Genomic DNA, 19,203 nt, shown 5'->3' with positions numbered 1-19,203 from the left:
TAGACGGTCGCTTTCAGCGTGAAGAGTTACAACCAATAACTAAAAATAATAATATTTACAATATCGAGAAAATCCTGTCTACTCGCAGGAAAGGAAAGAAAACGCAATATTTTGTAAAATGGTTGGGTTACCCATCTACATTTAATTCCTGGGTCTCGGATTTGTATAAATAGACGCTGAAAATGTTGTTCAACCAAACTATGGATTCTGATTCCGGCTCATCTCGCATGGGTCAAGTCTCGAACAGTCTGAAAAACCAGATTGTGTTTATTGTACAGATTTGTATGTTAGTGTGTGTAATCGTGTTTTCATTATATCAAATTTCTGTCGGGGTGGATCGTGAGATATATTTAACGCTATTGTCTTCTTCACTTGGGTATTTATTACCGAATCCATCGCCTCACCGTATATGTTGAAAGAAACAATAAAATGTTGTTGACTCTACCTTCGAATGCGAGTTTGGATAAATTCCCGAATACTAGCACAGATTTTCAAACGGAACTTTACAAAGAATTAGAAATGAATCGCCATGAGCTGGGATTATGCGAGCTGACCTTCCCCCATGATTTTCAACCGCGAATTGAAGTGACAGCGAAAAGTATAGGTTTTGGATTTGTCGATGCAAATGGATACACCGAACGGTATTATATTCCCGAAGGCTCGTATTACAACATCGGTGAAATGTTAGAATCGTACGAGAAATATTACATGGGGGATATTTTCATTTTACCAGGATTCGGAGACTTTAGAATCACATTCAGAAGATTAGTCACGAGTAAAAAAAGACCCAAGCGGGGTGTACCCATAAATACCGACACCGCAGACTCTAGCGCCAGACACGTACCCCGTACCACACATGATTCACCCGAACCTTACGGACTGATACCACTTGGTTCTGTGTTGGATACAATAACATTTAGACGCGTTGTATCTCGTCGCCGCGGAGTGATAGAATTTATATTTACACCTGCGGTAAAGTTGGAACGGATTGATAAGGTTTATGTGTATTGTGATCTGATACAACCAAGACCGCACGGTAACAAACTGCAACAACTTTTACGGGTGGTTACTGTAACCGCTAAACCGAATGAAAACCAAATCAACATATTCCCAAAACCATACTTCTTTGCTTTAGCGAGAAACAATTTTAGAACGATACGAATTTATCTACGTGACGCAGCTGGCAACCCTATTAAATTTCGAAAAGCCCCAGTGACAGTAACCCTACGCTTCCGTCGTAGAGCTGTTGATTCAATATGAGTTACATCACGTTGTCTGGCACCAAAGGCGAATTCTCGGTCGTGTTACCGAATGAAATTATTTGTAATGAGCTTGCGTTGGTGGATATGAGTTTTGTCAGTGAATCTCTTGATCGAATTATAATCAATCGTGATCAAGCACTCTGGGAGCTACATAATGAGAAAGATCGAATAGTAGAAGCGTACCTAACACCACTTGGGAATTATGCAAACAACCTCGAGTTGACGCGAAGAATATTATCTGAAAGTTTCAAACACTGTTTCACCGAAAGAATCAACGATGAACTTTTCCGAATTCGTTACTCGAAACGTATCACACTCCACCCCACGGATATATTCACGAATTATTTCAGTGTAGTTGATCAAGTGTCGACACCCGTATGTAATGTCACGTCGATCAAACCTAAACCAACTCAACCCCACATCAGATATCTTTTTGTGTATATCAATGTACTACGACATCATCCGGTGGGTGATTACATGAGTCAATTGCTTCGTGTGATCCAAGTAAATAACGAGACGTGTATGAGACAAGAAGTTGTATATGAAAAACCGTTTTATTTCCCAGTGTCGATTAACCACGCCCGCGATATAAAAATCACCATCCAGGACCAATACGGTCAGTTAGTACATGATATAGAGACCACATTGACACTCCACGCACGATGAAAATAGTGACGTTAACCACCTCTATGCTTGGTGCTGATTTTGAGCACAGACTACTCACCATCAACAACATCCCGACGAGATATTGTGAATTAGCCCTCATGGAGATCGATTTCACTTTAACCGAACCGGCGATTGGTCAATATTTGTTTGTGTATTGCGATATTATTCACCCTCACTTACTTGGAGATACGTTAGCGCGTTTATTACGAGTTATACCGATGACACCTGGTGATGTCACGCATAATTGGGTAGCGACAAATCCGTATTATTTCCCTGTTTCAAAAGATGTTGTAGATTCTGTATGTCTTTACCTCAGGGATGAGTTTGGCGAACCTATAAATATAATAAGTCGTTCATTGCAAGCTACATTTAACATTAGGAAGCGATTATGAAAGTTGTTTTCACGTGTGATCATCATTCTGTCCATCGTCATTATAACCAGACAGGCGATGGTTATGGATATTTTAGTGGTGGAGTTCAAGCCGGTTCCGGTATCGGGAGTTTGTTTAAATCACTCGGTCGTTTAGTGACACCTATTGCGAAATACGCTGGCGGTCAATTGTTACGGACTGGAGGTGAAATAGCGAGAGATCTATTACGGGGTAACTCGATCAAGTCTAGTGTTGTCAAGAGAAGTAAACAAGCTGGCGGTCGAGTGATTGATAAAATTTTAACCCCAAAAGCTATAAAAAGGAAAAAAACAAAGTCAAAGAACACTTCATCCAAACGTCGACGTAAACAACAGGATATATTCGACTAAGAACTATGTTGATGCACGCGGGTTCCAGAGAATGTCATAACTCGGGATTAAACATATTTAGTATACCCCACACACAAACCAGTATTGAGGAATCGCAATATGTCGTCGTCAAACCCCATAGTTTAGGTAATGTCATGGAAGTGCAATTACCAAGGACGGATCGATATATGGATCTACAAAACACATTCTTGAGATTACGTTTGAAGCTCACTAAACGCGATGGAACTGATTTAGCAAACGATACACAAGTTGGTCTGGTCAATAACATGATGGATTCTCTTTTCAAACAAATCGATGTAACTATTTCAAATGAGGTTATCACAAATTCAGATAATTGTCATGCGTACAAAGCTTATATCTCGCGGTTGTTGAATGATACTCACGGCGCCTCGGAGAGTTTTGTACAAGGACAAGGTTTTTATAAAGATGTCGCTGGCTCTATGGATGTTCTTGGTGCAGCGAATACTGGATATGTTAAACGAAAAGACCTTACAAAAAACAGCACTCCGTTAGAGTTGATCGGAAAAATTCGAATGGGTCTTTTTGAACAGTCTAGATGTATGTTGGATAATGTCGACATGAAATTGAAATTTACACGTAACGAAGATAATTTCTGTCTGCTTGGTGACGCGGAAGATGTACAAATTGTTTTACTCGAAATGGAAGTGTATGTCAAACAGATGAAGATCGCTGAAAGTGTAAGCTTAGCACACAAGTCTGTACTACAGAAGAATACTGCCAAGTATCCCTGGATACGCTTGCAAATGTCGACTCATACATTCGCCGCGGGTTTATCAAAAATTGATAGAGAGTTAGTTAGTGGCACCATGCCAAAGAAGATCGTAATTGGTTTAGTCGAGACCACGACATTTAACGGTGTTCGAGCCAAAAATCCATTCAACTTTAAACACTTTGATGTTCAAAATCTTTCGTTAAGTGTGGATGGGCGTCAAATTAACGGACGCGAATTTCATTTCGATTTTGATAAACACGGTGGACTCGAAGGTTATATGACACTATTCTCGCAGACAGGTCGCTGGGAATCCGAGGCACCTTTAAATATTTCTCGCAAAGATTATGTCAATGGGTACACTCTTTTTGTGTTTGATTTGACACCTGATAATAGTTTGGGATGTTATCAACTTCATAAGACAGGAACTGTGCATCTGGTTTTGACTACGTCGAAGCCTTTACCAACGTCCGTAACCTTGTTATGTTTGAAGGAGTTTCAACATCTTCTACAGTTGAATCAAAAAAGACAAGTCGTCGAAATATGAATACGTCTGAGATCAACGATATTCTCTATAACCACCCTGACACACAAAGTCTATATCTAGGAACTTATCCAGTAGATCAATTACCAAAGAAACCAACTAGCGGAAAATTCGCTATCACCATTAATTACGACGAATCGAGTTTGCCTGGGTCTCACTGGGTGTGTATATACAGAGATGACGATACTCATTTTCATGATTCACTAGGTTTCGGACCACTAAAACCTCAGATAATCGAATTCCTGGAGCCGGATGAATTTTCCGTGACCGGGAAACAGCTACAGAGTAAAACTTCGGATGTGTGTGGAGATCATGCTATTGCATTCTTGATAAAAAGAGCTCAAGGATTTTCAGCCAAGGAATACTTGAATAATTTTGGTGATGATAAAAAAGCGAATGATACGATTGTGCGTGCTTTTGTGAAGAGTTTTATTTCAGAGTAATAAATGAATGTATAAATGTGTATACTTGTGATTCTTGTTGCGACTGTGAACAGCGGACTATTCTGTAGGTGCGAAACAGCGGTACGGAAGGTGCGAATAATCCGATCTGAAAGTACTATTCAGGTTACGTAGGGATCAATAGCGAGGAAAGACTTAGAACACGATCGGTCATTTGTCACGACTAGACTACGACATCATATATAATAATTTACGATATACACATTAACAAAGGTTCATTCACATGACTATTTATCTGATACATATTCAACACCACACCGCCGCGGTCTATACCCACAACGTTAGCATGCGACCGATCCCTATACTGAAAAGGGTTACCGTGCGACCACAAGACACAATAGCCGCTTGCCACCCCCGCCATAAGACAAAAGAACCGCTTGCCACCCCCGCCATAAGAATAACGATATATCATTGTCGCACTCACCGTAAACGTTGGGATTAACTCGAATCGGTCATATTTAATAATTTGTAATATACACATTATCTAAGAATCAATCACGTGACTATTTACTTGATACATACTCAACACAGCGCGAGAGTTGACTATACCCGAAAGGGCGATTCACGGCCGCACCCGTAAGAACACATGGCGAGTCACCAGAGACCGCGTAAGAATACATGACAGGCGAATCACCGCCACCGCCTATAGTAAAAAAGGCGAGTCACCAACACGAGTTTTCGCGGCGAGTCACCGACGCAGCCTATACCTGAAAGGGCGAATCACGACCGCACCCATAAGAACACATGGCGACTCACCAGCGATAGGGGGGGTCGAAAAGGGCGAATCACCAACACGAGTTTCGCGGCGAGTCACCAGCGGGCCCATAAGAACCCCACCCACCTCACGAGCGATCTACTATACTACTGACTTGACTCAAGTCACCTCCAAAAAACGAGTGACTTGACTTGACTCGAGTCACCTTCGAAAATCAATTGACTTGACTTGACTCGAGTCAAAATGTGCAATGACTCGAGATGACTCGTGACTCGAAGGTAGTGACTTGATCCCAACACTGCCTTGAATGCACCACTGGATTAAAATTACACTTGTGAATCACAGCATAATTTCTGTAATTTCGATTCTTCATCTTCAATCATCTCTACCTCTGCTCTGTAACCCTTGCCGATTCTTCATCTGCTGCAATTCTGTAATCTGACTTCTCCATGTATTGCATAGGAATAACAATTTGAATGTATTACTGAAATTTTAAAAATTTACTCCAATCTCGCCATTTTCCTTTGGGGGCAGGTTGCTCCCCGGATTATGTGTGTATCTACCAGTTTTACTGTGAATAAAGAATATAATAATAATAATACCCCTTTCGCACAAGACTTATCATGACGTAATAATGTAAGATCTTAATTCACTATACATGGCTGGTGCGAGACTAAGCCATTAAGAAGCTACAATTGGTTGTGGGTCGTAAGTCAAACAATTTTTTTAAAAATGAGTCGCAATGACAACATTTAGGGAGATACTGCACTTAAATTCCCAGTAAGTTTATTTGAATCATTCCACGTCAGAAAAAGTAACAATTATTTACGGTTTTCATCCGCACTCATCCGAATTTCCACCCGCACTCGTCCACACCGATTTTGTCATCCGCGCTAGTACGTGCCATCCACAGATTGAAAAGCACTGAATTAGAGCATAAAAATATTTCACAAATTAGATTAGAATTAGATTACCGGCATTTCGCTCTAATTAATTTAATTAGACAGCTAGAATTATCTAGTTATCCAATTTAGGCCTAGGTCATACCGTATATCTATGTCGTCGCACTTCTTTCAATGGCCACGCACATATAGATATATCATTACACGCGCATAACAGACTCTGGCACAACCAAAACAGTTTCGAATATCAGCTTCATCATCTTTGATCGTACTGTTGTATTTGTAGAGCAGAGTTGTATATGAAGAAATCAAAAACGTCAAAAATCCCGATTATATTTATATCTCCATTGTTACGTCACAGAGCCAGATGCACACTTTTGAAAATGAAGTGTAAACGTATTTTGATATGGCGGCGCAAGATTTAGGGTGGTTTGGCACGTCCTTTAGCGATGGCCCCAGACCCCTTTCGATGCGACGCCTTGTTCAGTGTCGCATTGCTCCTGGCTTTCGGAAGTTTACCAGCGGCACTATTCGCTGTCATGTTGCCGGACTGGATACTAGTCACAGGAAAGAATGGACGATCCGATACCCTCTGTGGCGGAAGTGCTTGCGCTGAAAATGACATCTCAGATATACAAGAAGATATCGAAAATGTGACTGCTGAGCTCGTTACTGCAGAAACAAGTTAGTTTGTATAATATGTTACGCAGAATAGCCGTAAATCGATATCAACACAATATGATTCAACTCCTTGCGCATAATTACATGTATTACGTAGGATTCATATCGGTTTCGCTACATGTTGACGTAAAATAGGCTCCTCATGTCATCCTATATTGTTTCGTTCTGATGTCGGTCGAAAAATTTCGCAGGTCAGCCATTGATAACGCACTTTTGATCTCATCTTTCAGGGCGGCGGGCGAAGTGAGGTCTCTAATCAACAGTTTTAGAAATCACGGCGACCGATAAGTAGTTTTCTTACGCCGTCACGCTTAAATTTCACGAAAATATTCTGTGGTATTGTTATGATTATTAGAATTCAAAGTGGCTGTTATTGTCGCTACACGGCTGTGTACATCACGTACAATGAGTTACTATTACCAATACTATCCTACATGAAGTCCATATGCTGAACAAACTTGCTTACGGAAGTATCGAATTTGGAGATTTGGTATGACAACTGATGCTCTGATAATGATATTCTCACTCTCTACATACGTATAATTGTTTATATACAACCTATGGCTGTCTTGAAAGTCAAAACGTATCATTGTTTCAAAAGTTCACGACAGAAAGTTGCCTATATGTAACCGTTAATATCCATTGGTAACAACGTTATCGAATCGAAGTTGAATCGCATTCATTTTACAGGGTACATAAGTCCAGCAAGTACCATACAGTGGGATGCTACAAACAGCACGATGCAGGTGAATGTGATTAGGTATAAAACCAATGCTGTGGATATATGTGGTATAACGATATAACTATGCATGTTATATTATTTAGCACATCTGTTCAAGGGGAAATATAATTTTGCGATATATATTTTGAGAACTGTTGGAGCACGGTAATACGATCAGCACCACCGTCAAATCATAAATTGTACAAGTATTCAATTCTTCATATATACGTATAATTTCGAGCGATCATTTGAATCTTGCCCAATATTTTGCAATTCATCATCGAAATTGAATACCCACCTACTCTCATCCGAAATTTCCAGATGCATCTATAAGCAACGAATGTAAATTGACTGATTTTGTCACAAATAAGGTAGGCTACTCCAGTGGTTCCCAACGTGGGCGATATATGGATTTTAAGAAACAAGGGGGCGAATATACCAAAGTGGGCGACTGGGGGGCGATAGGGGGCGAAAATGTTAGAACGTCTGGTGAGATTTATTTAATCCACACGGTCAATAAATGCACATGAAGACGGCTTATTCTGCATATGACGCGAAAAAAGGTCAACGCAACGAAACTAGACGCGGAATCCGGTTTCCCGAGCACCTACCACCTCGGAAAATGGCCTTTTAATGGTAAATTCACCAGCGATCAGAGTTAGATGTAGAAATATTCCGATGAATGGCCTCTTTTTCGGATCCGTAAATATGGGGGGAGCGAAAATTTGTGTCGAGATTGATAAGGGGGCGATGAGTCGAAAAAGGTTGGGCTACTCTCTCAAAACTGTATTCTATGGTAATCGTACAAGTATCCACAGCAATATATTCAATATTCGCGAGATTATATTTTCATCTCTCCAAGACATATACACACAATGTACAATGCGATGTACATGACACACACGCGATATAATGAACAGATAGGAGGATGCCGAACAACCATTTGCGGTCTCTTAGACTGACATCCACCTCGACCTACTGCCCGATGCTATTTTCTTTCTTTCTTCATCGGGTCTTTTTTACTGTTTTTTTGTCGCCGTAAGAACAGCGACACGGGGGAAAAGGAGCCCAGAACAAGCAATTACCAGTGTTATCCAGAAAACGACTGAATGAGAACTAAAACATAAAAGTTGAGGAAGTTTGCAAGTAAACAAAATAACCTAATACACTACCCTCAAATAGTTGAAGTACTTTCCAACTGATCTCGTTGATAACTCTTAAAAGTTCAGGTTGCGCCGAGGAATGCATATGAAGCAGAAGCTAGTCATCAGCGGGCACCAAAATGGAAACCCGTTTTGCTCTCGGATTTCAGTTACGTTTGTACCAGGAACTCCACTTATAAGCTCCTCCAATGCAAACCTTTGTCTGCTGTGGAAACCTCTCTCAACTGTGAGTAAATACAAACTGCAAGAAATGTAGCTTTGCCCTAAAGAACTGTTAAGTAGAAGTGGAAGTGTTTTAAAACATGCCCACTCCAGTATAAGTAGTACACAGGAGGCCAGACCTACTTGAGTACTACGAAAAAGTAGAAGTTGTTCATTACTGACCAGTGACCACTCCTACTGATTATACGTCCCTGAGAAATCGTCATTGGTGCATTTTGATACGAATAGCCAATTTAAGAATACTCTATACTTCTCATGGATAGATCTTGTTTGCACTTACGGCTAACAATTCTGCTCGGGCCAATATCCACTCCGGCTCCATGCACCACACTATTGGGTTGATTGTTGAGTATATATTATATCTCTATGCGTAATAGCCTACATTCTACTTATGGAATTGTAATGACAGTTGCTTTGTTGTTGTGTTCGTTTGTGGTATTTATGGTTTTTGTCGACTACTACGGTCATTGGGTATTTACACCAGGCCAATTCTCTTCATTATTATTCCGTATCTGCCAACTTGAAGCACGGCCCACTTGTAGGTTTTAATAAGACACCGCTTACACGGATTATATGACGAGGAGGAGCCCAGATAAACCTCCACCAACATGTAAATAAGAATCGATCGGACTCGAACCCGCAACCCATTGGTGCTGCAGCTGTGGTTTATACCACTACGCTACCTAGTTGTGCTTTATAATCTGTTTTAGTGAGTTCAAGTTGTACGACCCTGGCTAATCGAACTGACGTCCGACCCACGTTTGAAGATTATCTCGAGTGCGACGCGCTAGTTCTTGGAATCGAAATGCACAACCTCGCACAGAGCGCCTTTCCCGCGATAATATCATCTGCTGTCATCTGTCTCATATGCGCAATATCTATCAACACGATTGCTATAATCGACAAAGGGTATCCAGCAATTAAGTTTGTCCTCGGACTGCTCATGCTGGGATCCGGTAAGTGGAATCATTTATATTACGAACTGATGAGTTTTATCACCCGTTTTGTAGTTCCGAGTATACCCTTGTTCTGTATGCAGATTTGGACAATCAGAATTCGAGTTATAGCTACAGATTTTTTTCCAAATTAGATTAGAATTATAGCTACACAGGATTTCCAAATTAGATTAGAAATAAAATTACTAGATTCGCGAAAACTTGGAAATTGAAAGTTTAGTTCATACCAAATCAGAATTCGATCTCGTATAGGCATGAGAATGGCAAAAGTCTATACAGCTATCTTGGCTCGCTTCGCACTATACAGTTTTCTTGTAATCGCATTTTCAGGGAAACCATAAATTACAATAGAATTAAAATTAGAGAATAGGAACATTTCACAAATTAGATTATTATTATATGACCCGCATTTCGCTCTAATCAGTCTGATTAGACAACTAGAATCATCTAGCTGTCCAAGTCGTTCTGTATAATCAGTCTCTAGCTTTATCCAAATTCAACATAATTCCTATTCATTTTCCAGCTGTGATTCAAATCACAGTGCTGCTGGGCTTGCGTTATCTCGTCGCGACAATATCAACATCCGTGACGTCAGAAGCCAGTCACGGCGCGGCCGCATATTTTTCCACGACTTGCTGCATACTGAACGTATTCGCCGCCGTGTTGCTCTTCGTTTCGTCGTTCACGGAGGCACCTAAACCCGGCGAGCCGCCCAAATCCAATGTAGACGTGCCGTTTCGAGACACTGCCAAAACCGATATGTCGGATGCATTCTCGCTAGAAGACGCGCAAGAGCAAGAATTCATCAAGATTCAGGATGACGAATCGGAGGAATGGGGTTTCTTTCCCAAAGATAACGACATGGCCAAAGAAGTTAGATTCCGATTAATCTCAGATTCAACGATGGCGCAATCGAAGCATGATGAAGCAAAGGAGTATATCCGAAGCGATTATACGGTGCCTCAATCCAACGAGGCCAAGATCGAACAGTCCGCGACGTTATCTAGATTTATCTCTCAGGAGTTTGTGATAGAACCATCCAACACGTTCGAAATCGCAGAAGAACGGGAACCGAAATTCGAAAATACAGTGAAACGGGTAGCTTTTGTGCTGCCGGATGAATCGAACGTTTCTAAAGAAGGAAACCATGAAAATTATGGTAGACAGGCGACTTCTACACAAGAATGTTCCGAGAGACAAGTCGTTAATCTAATGGACGATGTTATGGAAGGTAGAAGCACAAGAGAGATCAGACTCCACGAAACTACTACTGAAGGGAATACAGAAGAGCTCCCATCTAACGTCGAAATCAACCAAAATTCACACTCTCCCAAACTTCATAATATACAGTCGGAAACAAGGGACGCAGCCATTTCCCATGAATCCAGTACGGGCGACAACATTGATGACTTAAATCTGAATGGAAGAACTTCTCCGTATAGTAATATTGCAAATGATTACGACGACGAGGGTTCCTCCGTTGACGGATAATTTAGCGTAGAACTGTTGTCAACTCAAACCAGCCATTATAAATTCGTTAGATTTGCGTGCGATTCGTAGGCGTAGAGTTGATTGTTAGGGGGGAGAACAGATAGCTCGAGTGATAGCTTTCATAATAAAAGTCTGATTACCCTGCCGTTTTTGATCCAGGATTTATCGAAATCGGGAGCAAGTGGCCTAATTAATTCCGACGACAACGACACGCAGAGAGAACTCAATAATATACATCATTCATATCCAGGGCCGTAACAGCTAGCACTTCGTCAGGTCCCCCCCAAAACGTTGGTTTTGGGCCCCCCTATAGGGTGGTAAACCGGACCCAGACCCCCCTCCGACTATACTCTGTTTACATTGGATATACGCTATTTCGTCATTGGCTGTCCGTTTAGTGCAGTGGTTCTTAACCTTTTGTCCTCCAGCGCCCCCTTTCAAAAATTATTGTACTCCAGCGCCCCCCCCCACCTCATATTGTAAGGAATGTAATAAAGACAATGAGTAAGAGGGAGGGCCGTAACAGCACTTCGTCAACCCCCTAAAAACGATTGCCTTGCGCACTAGGGCTCTTCAAAAATGACTTTTTTTCTCAAATCGTACTGGCTACTTGATAAAATTGTTAGGTTACCTAATTTAAGCCTACACACAAAATTTGGTTCAATTCCAGCCAGTAACCGCTTTGCTACAGGAGAATAAATTTTCTATCTATTATACAAAAATAAATAATAAAAAATGTGAAAATTTTCTGTTCACCCCATGAAAGTGTTAGGCTGTCTATAGAAACGATGCTCACCAAATTTGGTTCAATTCCAACCAGCGGAAGCGGAGTTATTGCCGTCGAAAAATTTGGATTTGAATAAAATAGTATTTACGGTGACCGATTCTTTGTTTATTTATTATAGTTGTGCTCACCGTAAATACTATTTTATTCAAATCCAAATTTTTCGACGGCAATAACTCCGCTTCCACTGGTTGGAATTGAACCAAATTTGGTGAGCATCGTTTCTATAGACAGCCTAATACTTTCATTGGGTGAACAAAAAACTTTCAAATTTTTTATTATTTATTTTTATATAGTAAATAGAAACTTACTTCTCCTGTAGCAAAGCGGTTACTGGCTGGAATTGAACCAAATTTTGTGCGTAGGCTTAAATTAGGTAACCTAACAATTTTATCAAGTAGCCAGTACGATTTGAGAAAAAAAGTCATTTTTGAAGAGCTCTATTGCGCACCCATACGTGATAAACCAAACTTCTGAGGACTTCGCCCACAAGAAACCCGTAGCGTGATTTCGATGGTCAGCAAAGTGTGTGTGGCCTGGTCGCCCTAGGTACCAAAATTTTCTATAACGCATGAATGAATAGGTGGTAGTTACATATATAAGCCGCTATAAATTTTTTATCCTCTCAGCCCATGAAATCAGATTTACCAGTATCGCCGAGTGAGCTGTTGTATGGGAAAATAAAGGGCACGTAATTAATAATTGAACATATTCGGGCGTTCCCGCAGGTACAATTAATTCGTTACCAGGGACGTAACAGCACTTTGTCAGCCCCCCTAAAAAAACGTTGGTCTTGGGCCCCTATCGGGTGATAAACCAATCTTACGGGGGGGGGCTTCGCCCCCAGACCCCCATTCTGCTAGCCGCTATTTGCTGATACTAGTCATCTACATTGGGTGTCCACTGTCAATTTACTGAGCCAGCTATTCTCATCTAGACGCGCGAAGCGCGAAAAGTTTCAATAATTAATGATTGAATTGGTCAATATAATCGGGAATTGCATGTATATTGATATTAATTTTTATGCTCTTTCTTCTCACGTAAACAGATTTACCGGTAGAGCTGAGTGATGTGTGATTGAAAAGGTAGGACCCCTCAATAAGAATTATACATCTTCGGGCGTATATACCCGTAGGCAGGAACGAAACGGCACTTCGCCAGGCCCGCCGAAAAAACTTGGGTCTTGAGCTCCCATAGGGTGATAAACCGACCGCCCCCATCACGTTGTTCGCTTTTGCCACGAAATCAGCTGTACTGTTTAGCGAGCCAGTGCGAAGCGCGAAAACTTTCGATAATTCATGATAAAATCGGTCAGTAAGATCGGGAATTGCATATATATTGCTATCAATTCCTTGTCCTCTCTGCTCACGTTACCAGATTTACCGGTAGAGCTGAGTGAGGTGCAATGTTGCCTCTAAGCTGCGCACGTGCGCAGTGCTGACACGGTCTCTGCGGACAGAAAATCTACGTTGCGCAAAACAAATCCGAAGTTATGACCTTTTTTTAGTCGTTACGCACTGTTGTCCAAGGGTATGCGCAGTGAGTTGTTGAGTGTGCGCAGACTCATCAAAACGTAGAGCGAACATTGTGAGGTGTCCTCGAAACTGTAGGGCTAATAACTAATAATTAAACATATTCGGGCGGGCGAACCCGTTGGTATGACTTCGTTGCATGATGTTATTTCGTGGCCTCCTGTCTGCTATATCAAAAAATATAGAATCGCCCAACAGGGATATCGCCCAACAGGAATATCTAGTTTTAGATATCCCTGTCGCCCAATCGTACTAAACTAAAAGACGCAGACCATTTCAAATTGGTATTTCTTCACTGGCATATAATTTTTCCCCGCCAGATGGAATTCCTCTTCTGGGGTTCCGATTGCCAAGACATGAACATTCGGTGCCAGTCATTTAGGCGCCCATGGACAATTAAACCTATACGTCTTTTGTAGGCTATATAACGAAGTTTTCGGTGTTAATTGCTCTGAATCCTCATTAAAGATGTGTCCTTCCACCACATCATCTACGGCGAAGCCATTTTTCTCCAGCGCCCCCCATACCGCCCCCCTGAGCCCAGCGCCCCCCATTTTGCCCCCTGAGCGTTTCCGCCCCCTTTAAAATCGCCAGCGCCCCTTGGGGGGCGATGGAGGGAAGGTTAAGAACCACTGGTTTAGTGGGTCTGATTTGCTTGCCTAATCGCGCGAAGCACGAGATATTTGTATAATTCATGACTGAATCGGTCAATATGACGCTGTTTATACATTGGGTGTCCGATTAGTGAGTCATATTTACCTGCTTAATCGCGCGAAGCGCGAGAAATTTCTATAATTCATGACTGAATCGGTCAATATGATCGGTATTGCTTGTATATTGCTATCAATTTTTATCCTCTCTCTGCTTCCGTAATCTGATTTACCGGTAGAGCTGAGTAGGTGTGCTTGAAAAGGTAGGACCCCTCAATAATAAATGAACATTTCCGGGTGAATACCCGTTGGCAGGAACCACAGCACTTCGTCAGGATCCAAAAAAACTTGAGTCTTGGGCTTCCATAGGGTGATAAACCGACCCCCTTCCAATCACGTTAGTAGTATATACGATCGCTCGCGAACTAGCGTTGGTTCTTATGGGTGGGGTGGTGACGCGCCTGAAAACCGGGGGTGGTGATGCGCCTTTTTAGACCCCCCTCTCGGCGGTGATGCGCCATGTGTTCTTATGGATGCGGTCGTGATTCGTACTTTCGGGTATAGGCTGCGGCGGTGAGGTGCCTGAAAACCGGGGGTGGTGACTCGCCTTTTTTGCTATAGGCGGTGGCGGTGATTCGCCTGTCGTGTATTCTTACGGGATCTGTGGTGATTCGCCATGTGTTCTTATGGGTGCGCTCGCATGTCGCACTTTCGGGTATAGGCATCTCTCGCACATCGCATGGAAAACTCGTGGTGGCACATCGCCCTTTCGGGTATTGGCATCTCTCGCACGTCGTACTTTCGCATGTCGTGCTTTCGCGTATAGGTTGTGTTGGTGATTCGCCATGCGTTCTTATGGGTGTGGCGGTGATTCGTACTTTCGGGTATATACATCTCTCGACCGGTGTTGAATATGTATCAAGTAAATAGTCATGTGAATGAATCTTTGTTAATGTGTATATCGTGCCGCACAAACGGAAACGCGGCTTGTTGTGAGGATTAAGCAGTGCGACCTATATTTCGAATGACCTGTGTGTGGAATTGTTTCACGGCCAGCCGCGTGCTACTATCAATTATTACACTAATCCAGTCAGCACTATTACATTCAGGAGTATTCAGTATTCAGCAGCGACACGAAAAGCGATCAACAAATAACCGCGTTCACAAACTAACACTTCAAAAATGTGTGAAATAGTTTGCAAAACCCCGCGATCGCTGACAAGATAATGTCTCGGGCATAACCATTTTAGTGACTTGGTGTTAAAGACATACCGATCGCTCACAAGGTAATATTTCGGTAATTAGTTTGTCACAGAGCCGTCGCAGACGGTGATTCGAAAACCAACAATTTGACACTTTCTGGTGCTTGCTATATGTTTTGACACTTCGGAACGTGGTTGACTTTAGTTGTATAATAAGAATCATGTGAATATACAAGTAATGTGTCAATTTGTCAACTTGAAATGAAACTTACTGCACAAACCAAGTTGATTCGTATCTGAATGTGTTAATTCGGTACAATTCTAATTATTTTGAGAAATCTTTTGATTCGACCGTAACCGAATATTACTGACGCCGACTTTCAGCCGCATCGAATTATTCGCACATTCCGCGCCGCTGTTTTCGCACTTATAGAATCAATACAACTATAACTCTACAAGAATCAAGAATCACAAGTATGTGTATTATACAGTTATTGTCTTTATCAACACGAAATCAAACTCTTAACAAAATCACGCAACTAATCATTTGCCAGCTCTAACATTATCAAAAAATTCCAGTATTGTTGATTGAAAATCCTCGAGTCCTTATTATCAAAAACGTTATAGTACGGTGTCGGAATCCATTCACGGGGTGTACTAAAGCTAAATCCAGATAATCCAAAATGAAATATTTGGACTTTGACATAGTGTGAATTGAAATAGGATTGACAAACATGACTACCAACTTCCCCACAGTCCCGTTTCGATATTATACACACATTGATTTGAAACAAGTAATGAAACATCACAACTCTATTCACGGTCTGGCTTTCCGTTTGTCAAAGAGATATTTTTACATCTTACCATGCTCAATAGAATTATTCACAACATTACCAATTGTTAAAAATCTAGTTTTCAATTACTTGATTATATCACTGCAACTCATGAATTTGAATTAATTCATCCTGGTTGTATTCGTATGCTCGGTCTTTTTTTATTCGATTGTAAAGGTTGTTACTATTCTGAAGACAAAGTATTTACTAATCGGTGCATATACGTTTTGACTTGGACATATTATATTTTGAGTATACGAGATTTGAATGTCTGAACAATAACTGAGAAATAATTTATCACAATTAAATCCGTATATTACAGCGTAATAGATATTTGAATGTCAGCAACTCGGTAAGATCATAGTTACTACCACATTACCTAATTTACCCGACCAACTCGTCATGAGCATTCCCGAAATCAACACAAACATGACTACTGACTTGAGTTAACCACAAAACAGCATCAAGTTTTAAATCCACTTGTAGCTTACGGATTATTTGAATGCGGGTTATGTTTTGTTGTAATTGAGTGTTCGGAAATAGTATTACGTCTTGACATCTTACCATCTTACGATATTCAAAGAGTCAACCACGAAAACATTGTCAAGTAAATCCGTTACCCGACCAACTCAAACAGTATCAGTACGAAAAACAGCCAAACATACACGAGTCCATACAATCACTAAAACCTAAAATCCATAACAAGTTCGGTTGTATTCATATCCCTACACATCTTTTTTTTATTCAACTTGAAAAGTCGTTACTATTCTGTAAAATAGAGGAATTACTACGCGGTATATTCTGCAAGACAAACTAATTACTACTCGGTATATTTTGTAAGACAAAAGTAATTACTACTCGGTGCGCGCAACTTGAGATTAACATATGTTTTGAGTATACGAGATTTCAAAGTCCGAGCAACGTAGTTGAGAATTCATTTCTTACAATCGAACGCAGGTGTTATATTGAATATTATCATGATGTAATCATAAGGATTGATACTTTAGTTTGACATACGAGATTTTGTAATAGTCGATCATGACTTGATTATTGAATCATGACGTAATTACACCGGTGTTGGTTATTGTGATATCAACAAACTTTTCAGGGATATTTTTAATTAACGCATCGATTTGTAAAACGAGGACTTGCATGTGCGAAATGTTTTTGATCGGGAAATTAATCCAGGATCGTTCGAATCGTGTGATCAATATTTAATCCTTTCACACCCACCATTGTACGTGCTAAATGTAAAAAAAAAACATTGTGAAGTCTATAGATCTACACTTCAAGGTTTTGATCAGCACAGAAGCAATTGTAATATCTTTACCGATGCGTCCTATTCCACAGACTTGGTTAATACAAACTCATATCAATAATAAAATCACAGTATGTGCTACACTGAAATCTACAGAAAATGTCTTTGTATTGCTGCTCATAGTAGTGATATCGATTTTAACCTCCAGAATAATTTTCATCATCTAACCAAACTACTGAAATTCGTTGTCAATTTGTCTGATGTTCACTGAATGCATACTAGAACTATTTGCGCAACACACACGATCAGAGAAATTGGAAATTTTCCCATCGTCATTCGTCAAAGTGAATGTCGTCACAATACTCAATCACTAAAAAAACGATATACTTGTATGTGATTGAATCACCGGTAATTAACTAGCTAAATCAAACCCCTAAGAAATTTCACTCGCTCATTGGGTATGAAACAGCGTCGCTTAATCGGTCTATATCGTTTTTCTAAAGGTAAATCATATCCATCCAATAGAAAACAATTTTCACTCACTTGATTAATGAAACCGAGATCGACATTCGATATTTTGTTTGCGGGAAATACTTTGCAATAAACACACTGGAGTGTTTGAGCTTTAACATCGTCAAGCTGTCATTTGCATCGTTTAATTAACCGACATTTAGCGATTGGTGAACATACCAAACGATACACATCCATCTCCGAAATACTTCATTGATCGTAATTTGCATCATCGTGATAATCGAAGTACATTTCTTTCGAATTCGTTACAACCGGCGTTTCTACGACATGATAAATTTTTGACAAGTTATGCTTAGAAGATTGGTTGCATATCGCGAAAAAAATAATATACCACTCATATTGATACTGTTACTCCATCGATCGATATTTTCAAACGAGTAAAATTTATTACTTGAGTTTCTCCGCTTAATGTAAATGCAAACTCAGCCGTCTTTTAACAACACAAAGGCATTGATAAAAAGTAGACAATCAAACGCTACAAGTTTAACTTTTGTAGGTTGTGTATGATTACCCCACGCAACTCATTTCTTACCAAAAATAGATGAAATATATTCATGGTACACGAAAATACTCGACATTCCCATGCTACGAACCTGTACAATGATTGGTGACGCTTTCAAAACTGTTTCGATACCTCAAGGCCTTTGTTGTCTGAATGGATGTTCATGTATCTTAATAATCAAATAGTTCAACACAGAACTAGTACGAACAGAAACACCAGAGTTGTTTACACAAAAGTTTGTATGTGTACAGTATGTGAATACCATGTGCAAGTCCAGCACAATTGTGGTATCCACCCGAGTTTAGTTAACACAATTTACGACACCGAGGTCGCGTCATCTTTCGTAAAACAACAAACCAACCAAGCCTTCAGGATATGTCCATGTCATAGCAATAAATCAGCTACTCCAACAACAGAGTACATATGTTTTTAGTTACGGTGCTTACATCTTACACACAAATCAATCTACTTTGCTAACGAAAAGTGCTGAGTCATCACATGATTGCCCTCACAACAAAACAGCTAGAAGATATTATCATACAAAAATATTCCTAACCCTTTGCCCACCAGTGACAAATCATTCAACAAACATTTTTTGTGAGTCGAATTGTTGTTCAGTGTCAAGTCTACCTGTTGA

The 19,203-nt window shown here is 40.5% G+C and overlaps 1 protein-coding gene and 1 long non-coding RNA gene across 2 annotated transcripts; one reads left to right on the top strand and one right to left on the bottom strand.

Moving 5' to 3' along the window:
• Positions 1–5,907: 5,907 nt before the first annotated feature.
• LOC145459279 (uncharacterized) lies at positions 5,908–6,363 on the bottom strand. The gene is made up of 2 exons (XR_013921331.1): positions 6,186–6,363; positions 5,908–6,062 (listed from the first exon to the last, which is right to left on the bottom strand). It is a non-coding gene; the product is annotated as an uncharacterized LOC145459279 (long non-coding RNA).
• A 68-nt stretch (positions 6,364–6,431) lies between these two features.
• On the top strand, positions 6,432–11,329 carry LOC145459276 (uncharacterized). The gene is made up of 5 exons (XM_080337929.1): positions 6,432–6,724; positions 7,412–7,467; positions 8,672–8,831; positions 9,538–9,783; positions 10,307–11,329. Exons 1-5 carry the CDS (start codon positions 6,490–6,492, stop codon positions 11,272–11,274), a joined length of 1,665 nt encoding a protein of 554 aa, XP_080194055.1. The 5' UTR covers positions 6,432–6,489; the 3' UTR covers positions 11,275–11,329.
• Positions 11,330–19,203: the final 7,874 nt, after the last annotated feature.

Source organism: Botryllus schlosseri, chromosome 16 (genome assembly GCF_051294905.1).
Source record: "Botryllus schlosseri isolate E-star chromosome 16, Bs_hap1, whole genome shotgun sequence".
NCBI lineage: Eukaryota > Metazoa > Chordata > Ascidiacea > Stolidobranchia > Styelidae > Botryllus > Botryllus schlosseri.
The sequence above is the reverse complement of the archived record's forward strand: the minus strand, read 5'-3'. Positions and strand labels throughout refer to the sequence as shown.